We start from the raw sequence: 13,759 nt of genomic DNA on the forward strand, positions 1-13,759 counted from the left end.
TAAGAATTATTATTAAAAAAGGAAAAAAAGAAAATGGGGGCATCCTACCTGATATGTTAGGAACTCAAGCCAGAATTGGGATTGTTAGGAATGCACTGCTCACTTCCACTCCCGTGTACAGCTCCTCGGAGACTCCTCAGCTGTCAAAATGTCTTGGGCCAACCCTGGATGGAAATAGCCTAAAGACTTCGCCTAACAGATCCCACATTGTATCTGTCACAACACACACTTTAAATTGAGTCTTCTGCAGTGACATAGTTGGGTGAACCAGTCATGAACAGATTTTTACCTGATGCAATTTGAATTTATGGTCACCTGTAACCCCTTCCGACACCATCAGATCTCTGTTCAGTTAGGTAACAATGAAAATGCACAACTCCACACTGCACTGATTCCTGACTGTATGCTGGGTCAAATGTGTTGTTTTAAATTCTTTCCATGCAAGCCTGAGAAACCATAGTATCATGATCCTTGAGAGTGATCATGGTAATCTATAACAAGCTTGGCCTCTCAGGGTGTGACACATTTAATCGCTCTTTAGCTGGAAGCGGCTTGCATGAACAAAGTGTTGCAAATGATGCGCCCGGGCCCATTTCTAAGCCTGGTTATAAATGGATAGTAAAAGCCCCCCCCCCCCCAGGCTGATGAGGCAGACATCTTATTTGACATGGAATTTGCAACACAGAGCTTAAAATAACAAGACTGTAGTTTTCATAGGAACCAAGTGAAATAATCAATTATTAAATCATATGAGAAGTTTGTGACAGGCTTTCTGCATCCTATAGCATACATCAGATTATAGAACACCAGAGAAAAGATTTCAGCTGACACATTAGAAAATTGCCTTTTTGTTTCTGATGGAAACACAAATGAGAAAGTGAAGTACTTAAAATTACATGACATGTAATCTGAGGGAAGCCCCTTTGAGAACCTTCTGGAGAATAATCAAGAAAGACAAGATGCTTTGCTGAGGTATTTTATATCTGGTGAAGACATATATGGCTTAGTAGGGCATGTTGAATTTTCAACTTTCTTAATTCCAAAAAGTAGGGCTGCTAAAAAGTTGGTACGTAACCTGAGGTTCCACTGCAATGTGAATTAGAAATTCAAAAGATATTTTGGTTAAACTAATACAGTTTTGCTTGGTAAGTAAAATGTGTGTAAAAATGATTGCCAAGTACTTGTAGTTATGTTTGTACTTGTAGTTATGTTATATAATTATATTGTATTATATTACATTAATTTATTATTTAGCATTACCTGACATTTTCAGAAGGTGAAATTAAATCTCGCTGGTCTTCTGAAAGCAGCTTATGTGCTTCTTCATCAAACGTAGCGAGTTACTGAGCTAAATGTTGTCCAATCACAAAAATAATAGATTTGAATTCCTCATATCCCAAAATGTATTTTTAAGACCCCCTCACAGAAATTTGCAAAAATTAAGTTTCATCCACTAAAATGACACACTATATTAGCCTAGCTCTGAATCTTATTCAAGAAACAAAAGTTCTGTTCAATGCTCAGAAATCTCTGCAACCCCACTTTCTTTTAACATTTCTTTCTCACTGATAGTCTTATTCTAAAAAGTTGTGAACCTCTCAAAGATTTTAGAAACTTTAACTAGTTCTACCCAAACTGCTCTCTTATTTTTGCAGATTCAACATTTGCAGTATGAGTTTCCAAGATGAGCATTTAGCTATTTTGAGCAAACTGATTAGTCATATCCAGTATGAGAATATTTTAAGGATCTTTAATATATTTAAAAATGGAAGATTCTGTATTACATAGGATTATATACCATTAATGCCATGTATATATACTTTCCCAGAAAAAACTTTTCATGCTTAAAAAATGCACCTTAATTTAATACTTGTCTGTATAACATATATAGTAGTAAATAAAGTAGTAAACAGGTTATGTGTCAAATAAGAGAGCTACACATTACAAGGCAATTACAATTTTGACAAAAAAGTAAAACATGTTTTCCAGTATCTGAAGGCAATTCACAATCATTTCCAAGGTATCTGTGAGATTTAAGGCCATTTGTTCTAATTAAAAGTTTTGACATAAATACTCACAAAAATGTGTTATTTTGTGTGTAAAAACTGTACATGCAAAAACATTTGATAATTAGGATAAGAACAGGCATATATAATAAAATACTTGAGTAGTTCTATATACAAAGTTGTGCACAAAGCAACATAGCTGTGCAATTTTAACACATTTAATTCATTACCACTTGTGTGCCCTATATGGCGGTGTGACTGTGGCAACAGATAACTCAAAATGTGCCAGCATCCCTTTGAATGGACCATCTAGACAAACCTCACAGCAACTGGCAATTTGCATAAGAGCATCAAGTCACTCATAATAGAATAACCTGCAGAAAGCAATTAGGTTGTCAAAGCTCTACAGCTGTTATGCAAGAGACTCTACAGATTACATTGCATGAGTCAAATTTCAGGACTCAAAAGTTGATGCTGCCATTTCCTAGAATAACACTGTGTTGTTGTTGTTCAAATTTATTATGCCAGCATAATCATTCTTTAAAAAATGTAAACACAAGTTATTTCAGAAACTGGAATACCTTGCAAAAAAAAAAAAATCTTACAGTATTCACATCTTGGAAGCTTATTCCCAAATCCGTCTGATGATTCATTACCGAGCACCTCAGTGAGGTGTTTCCATTATTGAGACCTACAAATATGTTTGGCCTCCCAATTTCTACTCACAGTTTTGCATTAGTTTTTGTCTGGACAATCATTCAAAGAGATATTGCTTCTCTTGTGGATTTTACTATTGCAAGATAGAAGACAATTCAATATCCCAAATTCTTAAGGTTAAGAAGAATTATAAAAAGTAGTTAAGTTTGAAAAGTAGTAACATGTAAACATTGATACAGAGGAATTTGCATTCACATCTTATGTACATATTAAGTCAGGAAAGACAAGGACTTTTGAGTTGAACCCGTGACTTGTGCTTTCTCCAAAATACACACGACAATGGTAGCTTATTCTGTCAGAAACAAAATAAAACTCAGAAACAGACATCACCATTTCCTTCCTCTTACATAAAAGCTGTTCAGTTGCGCATGCAACCAAGTTGGACATTTTGGTATATGAAGTTAACGTTATTTTGCTCCAAATGCCACCAGAAGCCTTTACTGCAGACAAAGAAGAACGCTTCGCTTCAGCTCGCTGGCTCTTTAAAGTGCACCACTGTACTGCACTTAACAGTGCTCTATGGTTTGTGAAAAGCATTCAGCATTCCGAGTGCTCATATCTGAGTCTGCAATACATGAATAGGCGGGGTGTATGGAGGAGGCGCAGGCGATGGCTTGATTCCTCTCACCCTCATATAGGAGAGAAACTGGTCTGGGATCTCAGCCAAGACATCTCTAGCAAGTCTGGCCATACTCAATATGTGGTTTCCGCTTCTGTCAATGTAATCCCGGAACGGTACAAACTGAAATGAAATGGAGGGGAGGGGGAGAGAATTTGTTTAGCATTGCTGTTGGGGCAAATGAAAACCAAAGGTTGAAAAAATAAGATGTCATTTATTTTGAAACTTAACTTGGTAAGATGATCTTAATATTTCAGATCTTTTGCAGATGCATATTATATTCAGTGTCTTTTTTCTAAAAAATGTTTAGGGATACTCTCGTTTTCCTACTCATATTGAAATATTGGCCCTCAATGAGGCCAAACTTAGATTCACAAAATGTTTAGGGGTATGCGTACCCCCAGAAAAAAGCACTCATTATATTACACATTGGTATTTTTAGGCTTTTCTGTTGAAGGCCTTCATACTAACATACAACATAAAAAATATCACAGTATCAAAACATAAATAAATCTACATATGGAAAAACAAATACAGCGCAGCAAAATATCAAAACAGCAAACTAGGAAAATGTTACTCCATGCTAAAGACTTGATGAAACAAAGCTACTTTCATATAATACTGGAATGCTTATAAATAGGGGCTAACCGAATGTCCAGTAGGCAAGTTACAAACCCTAGGTGCTGCTTCTGAAAAGATCCTGTCTGGGGTCACTGCCAAATTGCACCTCTGGTGGTGATGGGACATGGAGCAGGAATGGCAGTGATGATCACAACAGGTGAGCAGGTTTTAGGCATCAGAAAGTCACCCTTAAAATACCTCAGTTCAAAATTGTATAGCGCTTTAAAAGTGTGACCCGCACTTTGAATTGTCCTTGCTATCTAGAACCTGCCAGCCTGGTTTCCTGAAGAGTAAGCCAACCTGTATACATACATTTGAAAAAGGGAAAGGTAAAGGGACCCCTGACCGTTAGGTCCAGTCGCGGACGACTCTGGGGTTGCGGCGCTCATCTCACTTTACTGGCTGAGGGAGCCGACGTTTGTCCACAGTGAGTTATTCCGGGTCATGTGGCCAGCATGACTAAGCCGCTTCTGGCGAAACCAGAGCAGCGCATAGAAACACCATTTACCTTCCCACCGGAGCGGCTCCTATCTATCTACTTGCACTTTGACATGCTTTCAAACTGCTAGGTTGGCAGGAGCAGGGACCGAGCAACGGGAGCTCACCCCGTCGCGGGATTCGAACCGCTGACCTTCTGATTGGCAAGTCCTAGGCTCTGTGGTTTAGACCACAGCACCACCCGCGTCCCATACATACATTATGTGTACTCTAAGCATATAAAAAATCTGCTAGACAGAAGTGCTTTCTCTCACCTGTACAATATCTCTTTCTGCATACATTCCTCTTGAGGAGAGTCTTACTTCATCACCATCCAATTCTTCCATAGCTGAAAAAAGACAGAGTAATGTATCATATTGTTTCATTTAATCTGTTCAACAAAGGCCATATGAAAAACACATAGTTCTTTGTTTTGTTATTTATTTACATAGGACTTTATGGCCCAATTGAACTTTTGAAATAAGAAGCAAGCAATTAGGTTTGGGTGTTTCACCCAAATTAGGCAATTCAACTGTATTGCTAGAAAATGTGATCCTTTCATTATTCACAAACACAAGATCCTGAACATCTACAGCTGTTTTAAAATAGGGATTATATGAGTTCTCAAGGGAACCCCACCCAGTAATATGGCTGCTGTGTTTTGGACCAGTTAACATTTCCATGCCATCTTCCAAAGGCAGTCTCAATCAAATCTGGAAGTTACCAGAGCATGGAGTGATGTATGTTTTATCACATAGGCTGCTTTGAGTTCATTTTGCTAAGAAAAATGGAGTATCAGCTACAAAAGAAAGATAAATTGCCATTTAAGTGATGCTGTGAATTGGACCCTAATTCCGGGGACTCCTTCCAAGAAAAGCATTCTGAAACTGAGGATGCTCACCGTCAAATTCAGCTGGGCCAACTCCTACTATTATTATTGACATCGGAAGCTTTGAAGCCTTCAAAAGAAAAAGAAAAACATATATGAACATTGTCACATAATTTAAAGATAAAAGCAAATCCCAGCGTCATGCAGGTATGTACAATCTAATTGTGGTACACAACACTACCTTCAATCATAGATGAAAAGATCACATTTGAATACATACCTGTGATCCATAAAACATTTTATATACATATGTATGATTCAGCTCCTCTTTCGCTGTTATTTGGGAGGGAGTTTAAAAGCGGTTTGATGGCTAGGGAGCAGCTGAAGTAAAATTATGCTGGAAAAATAATCTACATATACTCTCTTTCTTGAACATTTTTTTACCTGTTTGCAGCAACAACCTGGCTATTTTGCTTGTACTGTGTTATTCAAACAAACACTAGGCACCATCCAGCCAAAATTAAGGTTTAAGATCCTGGGAGAGAACTCAGCATATACCCGATATCAATTGCACCAGAAGCAGCTGAAGTTTGACTGAATTGTGCTAAACATCTATATGTCTGTCTCAGATAAAAAAAAAAAGGTAATGTGTTTCAATCCAAGGACAGACAGAAAGGGCACTTTCTGTTACTTTTTACTCTAAACCAAGTTTGTGGAAGAAAAAGGAAAGGCATGTGCACCTAAACTCAGAACTACAGGGAAGTTACTGCTTCTTCTCTCACACAGGCCAGGCTTCCTGTGGGTGCCTGGTAAGGAGACGATATCATTGGTACTTACCTATGTAGGGTTCTTTTACATACATGTAACATGACATCAGGTGGGAATGGTGCTCCCCCTAGTGGTTGAAGGCAGAAATCACTACAGTCATACCTCAGGGTACAGATGCTTCAGGTTGTGTTTTTTCGGGTTACGGACCGCCAAAACCCGGACGTACCGGAATGGGTTACTTCTGGGTTTCGGCAGTCGCGCATGCGCAGAAGCGCTAAATCGTGCTTTGCACATGCGCAGAAGTGCCGAATCGCAACCCGCACATGCGCAAACGTGCTGCTGCGGGTTGTGGACTTGCATCCTGTACGGATCACGTTCACAACCCGAGCATCCACTGTACTCTAATTGGAAAAAACTTAGTGGCGTTACCATGCCAATCCCAGCCAGTTTCTATGCTGATAAGCCGGGATAATAGAGGCCAAAGCAGAACAGTGACATGAAGAAAGACAAACACAAGACAATCCCTGCCCAGGGAACTCAAGCAAATATTGTATAAAGAATATGAAATAAGCCAATCATGCGGAGTGAGAAAGGCAGTCTGGAAAAAGGGGTGAGACCCTGATGCCATATTACATGGATGTAAAAGAACCCTTCAAGGATAAGTAATATTGGTATCTTTCCAAGCATGTCGTGGCATCTGATGGGCACAAACACCCACTTTATACTATTTAATAAAGCTTTTGGGACTAGCCAAGGTGGCTGCCCAACAAACCTCCTGCAGAGAAGCATTCAGAGAAAATGCAGGTAAAGTAGCCGCAGCCCTAGTTGAATGGGCCATAATTTTGGCTGGGGGAATAAAAATGCAAACTTTTATAAGCTAAAGCAATGGAGGCTTTTAACCATCTCGCTAAAGTTGCTGAGGAGATTTTCTTGCACCAAGAGGCAGGGTAAAATGACTTTAAAAAGCTTCTTCAGTATCTGATTCCCCATTCAATCCTCCTCCATATCTAAGACAATAAAACCAGTAGTAGAGTCCTCTTGGAAATCTGAAGGATCTCCAATGGGTTGGGCAGACTATTTCTTATTAACCTCCCCCTAGAACCTCTCCAGAACCTGCCGAGCTGGAAACTAGCCCAGCGAAGTAGAGGTGAGTGGAGGAGAGATTGAGAAAATGCGCACACAAGGACCTTTTTATTCTTAATATATTGAACAGGCAAGAAAGGGAGCACAGAAAGGGAGCACAGGCAGAAGAAGATGAGAAGAGAAAATGGCAGCAAGTGGAGAAGGAAGAAAAAAACCCCAAACCCTGAGGTTTTTTTTGGGGGGGGGGGTGAGTACAGTCAGACAAAGGGTAGGAGGAAAGGGAGTCACCAAAACACATAAATTACCACAAAATAAGATAAGTAACAGGCCTGAGCTGACAACAAGAGCTGACAATTCAGCTGGTGAAGGGAGAAATTGAAACTAGCTGGGGTTGGCATGGCAATGCCTCAAGTTTTTCTTTTTTTTCCATGACAGCGGCAATTTGTGCCTTCAGATGCTAGGGGAAACACTATTTCCACCTGATGGCATGATGTCAACTGCCCCCCAGGGAGGTGAATGGATACATACCAATTCAGAGAAAAAGTCCCATTGAGTACAACTGGGGACTCAGCTATACAGCTGCAAATAAAACGTTTTAAGTGTGTTTTAAGTGCAATATACAATGCGACACTAGATGTCAATGATGAGCCTTATGGAAAATTTGGTGTATTTTTCAAAATGCTTTTTTAAAAAAGCATTTTCAGAACTTTATTTTTATATGTGTGTAGATTCCACCTGGGTAAGTATGTACAGGATTGGAGCTTTGTGTTTTAAGGTGCTTTAGGTGATGGAAGACAGGATATACATGGTAGCTTTCAAAGGCTGTGCACTATTAACTTATTCTATTGTTGTTGCATTTTAGACTGAATTTTGCTATATCAGGCTCTGAAATAGTTGGCTGAAAATATGGGTTATAAATGATTCATTATTAAATACTTAAGATACTTATTCTGGTGGCATTCAACTAAGTTTTACTCAGAATAGATCTACTGACATTAGTGAACCTCATTTAGTCATTTCAATGGGTGTTAAGGGTTAATGCCTGCCCCACCAACCATGATAAATTATAGATTATATAAATTATAGAAAATATAAAGGAGAAACAGAGTATTGGTACATATCGTTATTGAGCTGTCCTACGTCTGTAATGTTAATAATTAACCCTTTGTTTTATTTATTTTAAATTTGTATTTAGTTTAATAATAAGTTTAATAAAGATAATTACAAAAAAATTCAGTGAATCTACTTAGCTGACATTTGACAAAAGAACAGGAATGGTCAGGGTATTCAAATACAAAGGAACGTGAAAACGTTAATGAGACAGAAATACCCAAGGCAATGAGTGGTTGCCCAGTGGAAAATACAGTATGTATTCTACATTTCAAGTATTTTCTAGATCAAGTTTAAACATAACTTACATTCACAATAGACTCCTTTGTTTGAGCCATGTCAGAAATGACCCCATCTGTAATAATGAGAAGAACAAAATACTGGGAGCCATCTTTTATTGAGGCAGCATATCTAAAACAAAAACACATACAAACACAATTACAGTTTTAATATGAGAATATAAAACTTTCAGATTGCTTTTAAATCTATGTACTACAGACACAAACTAAAAACTGAAACGAAAACATTCAAAATGACAGGTAGTAGTGTGTTTATTAACCAGGACATCATTAAAAACTGGTGTATTTATTTATCAAGTGCACCTATCTATATTTAAGAGACCATGCAATGGTCTGGCTTATATGGTAAGCCAAATTTACCTGGGGCATGTGAACTTGCAGGCTCTTAAAGAATTTAAAGCTGCTTTGCTCCTTCCTGATCCTTTTCTTACTCCCGAGCCATGCTGAGCTAAGCCAGGGTTTGGGCCAGTGTTCTATGTATTGCACATGTGTAGTTAGCTTTTGGTGGGTGGGCCAATATAATAGTGGCCTCATGGTTTTCCTTAAGAAAACCAAGTAAGTCTTCCACTCCTAAATTGCTTATGATGTGGGTGGTGCTGTGGGTTAAACCACAGAGCCTAGGACTTGCCAATCAGAAGGTTGGCGGTTCAAATCCCCACGACGGGGTGAGCTCCTGTTGCTCAGTCCCTGCTCCTGCCAACCTAGCAGTTTGAAAGCATATCAAAGTGCAAGTAGATAAACAGGTCCACTCTGGTGGGAAGGTCAACGGCGTTTCCGTGCGCTGCTCTGGTTCGCCAGAAGCGGCTTAGTCATGCTGGCCACATGACCCGGAAGCTGTACGCCGGCTCCCTCGGCCAATAAAGCGAGATGAGCGCCACAACCCCAGAGTCAGTCACAACTGGACCTAATGGTCAGGGGTCCCTTTACCTTTTACCATAAGCAATAATCACCAAGCTGGAAGTCTGGTATTTGGCAGGGCAGCAGCAGACCATCATTGCAGAAAGTAAGCTTTCCTAGTACTGTTCCGCAACTGTCTGCACTCTCTGCTCCCAAGAAAGCTGGCCTTTTCGGCCACTGGCCAGCAGAGAGAGACTTTCCTGCCCCTTCTTGGCTAAGAGCCCTGGGCCTGGGCTTGACTTCTGTGGGAGTGGTTGTATCTTTTCCTGAGCTGAAATGAGCAGCACCATCCCAGGGGAGTGGTGCGGGGGGGGGGGGGAGACACCAAAGGAGAGCTGACCCTTTGGAGGGGGCAGAAGTGCAACAGCCACCTCCCCAACATCTAATGACCGCGGTAGATTCAGTGATGTAAACTATCTTGCTAAGTTGTATCTAGTTTAATCAACCTAAGGTTTGTTTTGTTGCATCTCTGCTTTGTCTTTTATCATGTGTCTAGGACAATGTCAGCTGGGAAGAGTTGGCAGTCCCACAACTGCAGAGGTCTGGGGGAAGGGGAAGGTATGCTGAGAGAGGATGGGCAAGCCAGATGAGGGGGGAATGGGACACAGACAACTGGTGGTTATGCTGTGTGCTAGCTCTCTCTTTACTCAAAGGAACTTCTTGTTGTTTAGTCGTTTAGTCGTGTCCGACTCTTCGTGACCCCATGGACCAGAGCACGCCAGGCACTCCTGTCTTCCACTGCCTCCCGCAGTTTGGTCAATCTCATGCTGGTAGCTTCGAGAACACTGTCCAACCATCTCGTTCTCTGTCATTCCCTTCTGCTTGTGCCCTCCATCTTTCCCAACATCAGGGTCTTTTCCAGGGAGTCTTCTCTTCTCATGAGGTGGCCAAAGTATTGGAGCCTCAGCTTCATGATCTGTCCTTCCAGTGAGCACTCAGGGCTGATTTCCTTCAGAATGGATACATTTGATCTTCTTGCAGTCCAAGGGACTCTCAAGAGTCTCCTCCAGCACCATAATTCAAAAGCGTCAATTCTTCGGCGATCAGCCTTCTTGATGCTCCGGCTCTCACTTCCAAAGGAACTTACTTAATGCCAGGTCTGCTTTAAGAAAGTTTAACCTTAACCATGATTTGATTGTCGATGGGGATGTGGAGTCTGATGTGGTTTGCATTACTGAGACTTGGGTGGGTGAGCAGGTCTTGAGGGTCAGGGAAGGGGTGTTACTTTAGTCTATAGGAACTTGATCTCTCTCTCCAGGTATCCTGTCTGCTTGAGTGGCAATCTAGAATGTGTGTGGCTTTGCATTAGGCACTCAAGACAGATTAGGGATTCTTTTGCTTTCCCACTTGCTCCCTGCCGGAGGTGGTCTGGGATATAGTCTTGAGAACCTGCAGAGCTGTTGGCCTTCTCATTGAGGCCACTAAATCTGGGGTTGCCCAGGACTTCACGGCTGCCATGAAAACCATGGGGCTGTCCCAACTTGTCCTTGGACCAACCCACTTGCTAGAGAGATTAGGGAGATGTTAAACAGCTAATATAAAGGTAAAGGGACCCCTGACAATTAAGTCCAGTCACGAACGACTCAGAGGTTGCGGTGCTCATCTTGCTTTACAGGCTGAGGGAGCCGGCGTTTGTCCGCTTCCACAGACAGCTTTTCCAGGTCATGTGGCCAGAATGACTAAGCTGCTTCTGGCAAAACCAGAGCAGCATACAGAAATGCCGTTTACCTTCCCACTGGAGTGGTACCTATTTATCTACTTGCACTTTGACATGCTTTCAAACTGCTAGGTTGGCAGGAGCAAGGACCGAGCAACCGGAGCTCACCCCGTCGCGGGGATTCAAACCGCCGACCTTTCAATCAGCAAGCCCAAGTGGCACAGTGGTTTAACCCACAGCGCCACCCCCGTCCCTCAAACAGCTAATATATTTTCCCCCTTTTTGTTTTTGGTGACTGACATCAACTCAACATAAAGTCATTGTGCTGAATTTTCCCAGAATAGTTAACGTAACCATTACCTTGCTACATGATTAATAACAGGAGCAAAGTTTGTAGGTCCATAAAGCTGTACAGATTTTAGACTCATGTAGTATGCTTCCATTACACCATCTATTCCACTGCAGTAAGGATTTTGAGGGTTTCCATTCTATAAGGAAAAACACAGGGGCAAAGAATTAATTCTTGCTTATAGGAATGTTTTGTATACCCCTTACCAGATAGCAGGAGGCTGACACAACCTCCGGTACATGATTAAAATGCAAACATATATAGCAGAAAAAGGCCAATATTTTCTACAATACTCTTAAAAATTAATGAAACTGAGCACAAATGGATCCACAAATATATATATGAGGAACCATGAAACACCGGCAAAGAGGAATTTTTAAATATATAAAATTTAAAAACGGCAGAACCATTCCTTACCAAGGCAAATTCATGAGACACTCTTCCGTCTGGCGGCAATTTTGCACCAAAACCTAGAGCTGGAAACATTTTGTCACTATCATAGTCTTGAATTATTTCCCCTACTGCCCTCAGCGCCATGCCATAAGCATTCAGCTGGTATGGGTTCATATAATGGAGCGAGGTTGGGTGTGCAGGGTTACCTGTTGAAACAAAGCACATTGTTGAGAGGGGTTTGTGAACGTGTTGAGCAGTATGCCTTACAGTATCAATATATGAGATTCCACACTAGCTCTGTCTTAAGTATTAATTCAGGTATGAAATACAGTGTGTTTCCCATGACGAATTTGGATTTAAGTGTTTGCTCTCAATATTCTTTTTTATTTGCATTTATTTAGGTGTATGATGACACAAATTCCATAGGTTCTGGCATGCTGAAGAAACTGTGCATGCTTTGTGTGACTTTTTTTTGAAGCAATAGTCCTTCAAAACTGCATTAGCAACAGCTCTGGATTTCCAAAAGTGGCATGGACTGCTATTTTTTAAAAAGCTAGAATGCTCAGTTTGGTATTTTGCTCTACAGATTGTGACTGTGGTTTACAGATATACACAATATTTTTTACAACAAAAGACAGCCTAAAGAAAGCCATTTTCCCTCGCTAGGGTGTAATGGGTGGGTTCCTGGCTTAAATCCTAATTTTTGTGAGAAGAGTTATGCCCACAGAAGGTTAGTTATTTGCCCCCTGCTCCAGCTGCAGTCTTCTGCACCTCCTGGGAGACCCTCTGAGCAGTATTGTAGTAGATATGGGAGGGGGATGAAATATAGAGAACACAAAAGGGGGGGGGCGCGACACATAAAAGCAAGGGTCTTTTTCTTCCACATAAATATTTGGATCCAAATCTTCAAAACGTATTCTCACTAGAGTCCCCCCACAATAGGACAAGTAAAATGAAAAACACAATGCCAAAACAGTTCACAAATACTGTGCGGATACTCAGTTTAATATAAACAAACCAATACTTACCATTCGAAGCTGTGAAATCAATAGCCACAGTGAAATTTATTTGAGTCCTGTGAAATGAAGTAAACAAACAAATGTGAACTACCCGAAGATGTAAGTTGCTATATGAGGAGTAATAAATCAAGAAAAACCAATAAAATGTCACTTAGACAAATGTGCATGTTAACAATACACAGAATTGCCAAAGAGCATCAAAAAGGTTATACTATAACATTACTTTGTAATTGTATACATGCATACCTAGGAATAAGCTCCAATAAACACAACAGCGCTGACTTACAAGTATTAGTATTATTTTAAATTCTTAATTGCTTGCTTTATAGTCTAAGCGATTCATCAATTTTTTAAACATAAAGCATAATGAAACCGGGGCTAGGCTAGGAGAACATTACAATTAAAACCATAGAACAGACTCAATAAAATAGCAATAAAGAACTTTGGCAGCAAATAATCACATTCCATCAAATGCCTGGGCAAAGATTAACGTTTTTACCAGGTGCCAAAAACATGTTAATGATGGCACTAGGCAGACCTCACTGGGGAGATCATTCCAAAGATAGGGAGCCACAACTGAAAAAGGCCTTTGTCTCTTTTGTCACCACCTTGCAAGCCTCCCTCATAGCAGACATGTATGGGACTGCAGTACAGTATTCAGTATTTACTATTAAATTGCTAATTTAAAAGAGTAACGTCTCTAATGCAATATGCTTAAATATGTTGAGCATCTCACAATTTAAAGGGTACATATAAATTTAAAGTAGCAGGCTAAAATTAAGAAGTGAGTCCAAATTTTTAAAAAAGGAATTACTGTATATACTCGCTTATAAGCCCACCCAAATATAAGCCAAGCACCTAATTTTAGCACAAAAAACTGGGAAAACTTATTGACTCGAGTATAAGCTGGTTCAC

The 13,759-nt window shown here is 40.3% G+C and overlaps 1 protein-coding gene across 8 annotated transcripts in view; it reads right to left on the reverse strand.

The window, feature by feature from the left end:
• Positions 1-1,730: 1,730 nt before the first annotated feature.
• The window catches only part of CPNE8 (copine 8), a 57,440-nt gene continuing 45,411 nt past the window's right edge, over positions 1,731-13,759 (reverse strand). For 5 of the 8 annotated variants that reach the window (XM_083701533.1, XM_083701532.1, XM_083701535.1 and 2 more), the window contains 7 exons: positions 12,854-12,900; positions 11,850-12,031; positions 11,444-11,571; positions 8,539-8,641; positions 5,342-5,399; positions 4,716-4,789; positions 1,731-3,465 (listed from right to left, as the gene is read on the reverse strand). In XM_083701533.1, coding sequence (XP_083557659.1) covers positions 3,277-3,465; positions 4,716-4,789; positions 5,342-5,399; positions 8,539-8,641; positions 11,444-11,571; positions 11,850-12,031; positions 12,854-12,900 — 781 coding nt within the window. In that variant the 3' untranslated portion in view covers positions 1,731-3,276. Of the gene's footprint in view, positions 3,466-4,715; positions 4,790-5,341; positions 5,400-5,462; positions 6,165-8,538; positions 8,642-11,443; positions 11,572-11,849; positions 12,032-12,853; positions 12,901-13,759 lie in introns of those variants that run through there. The other 3 variants (XM_083701539.1, XM_083701536.1, XM_083701537.1) reach the window with 3 other exon arrangements.

Source organism: Podarcis gaigeae, assembly GCF_964106915.1.
Source record: "Podarcis gaigeae genome assembly, chromosome: 10".
Taxonomy (NCBI): Eukaryota; Metazoa; Chordata; class Lepidosauria; order Squamata; family Lacertidae; genus Podarcis; species Podarcis gaigeae.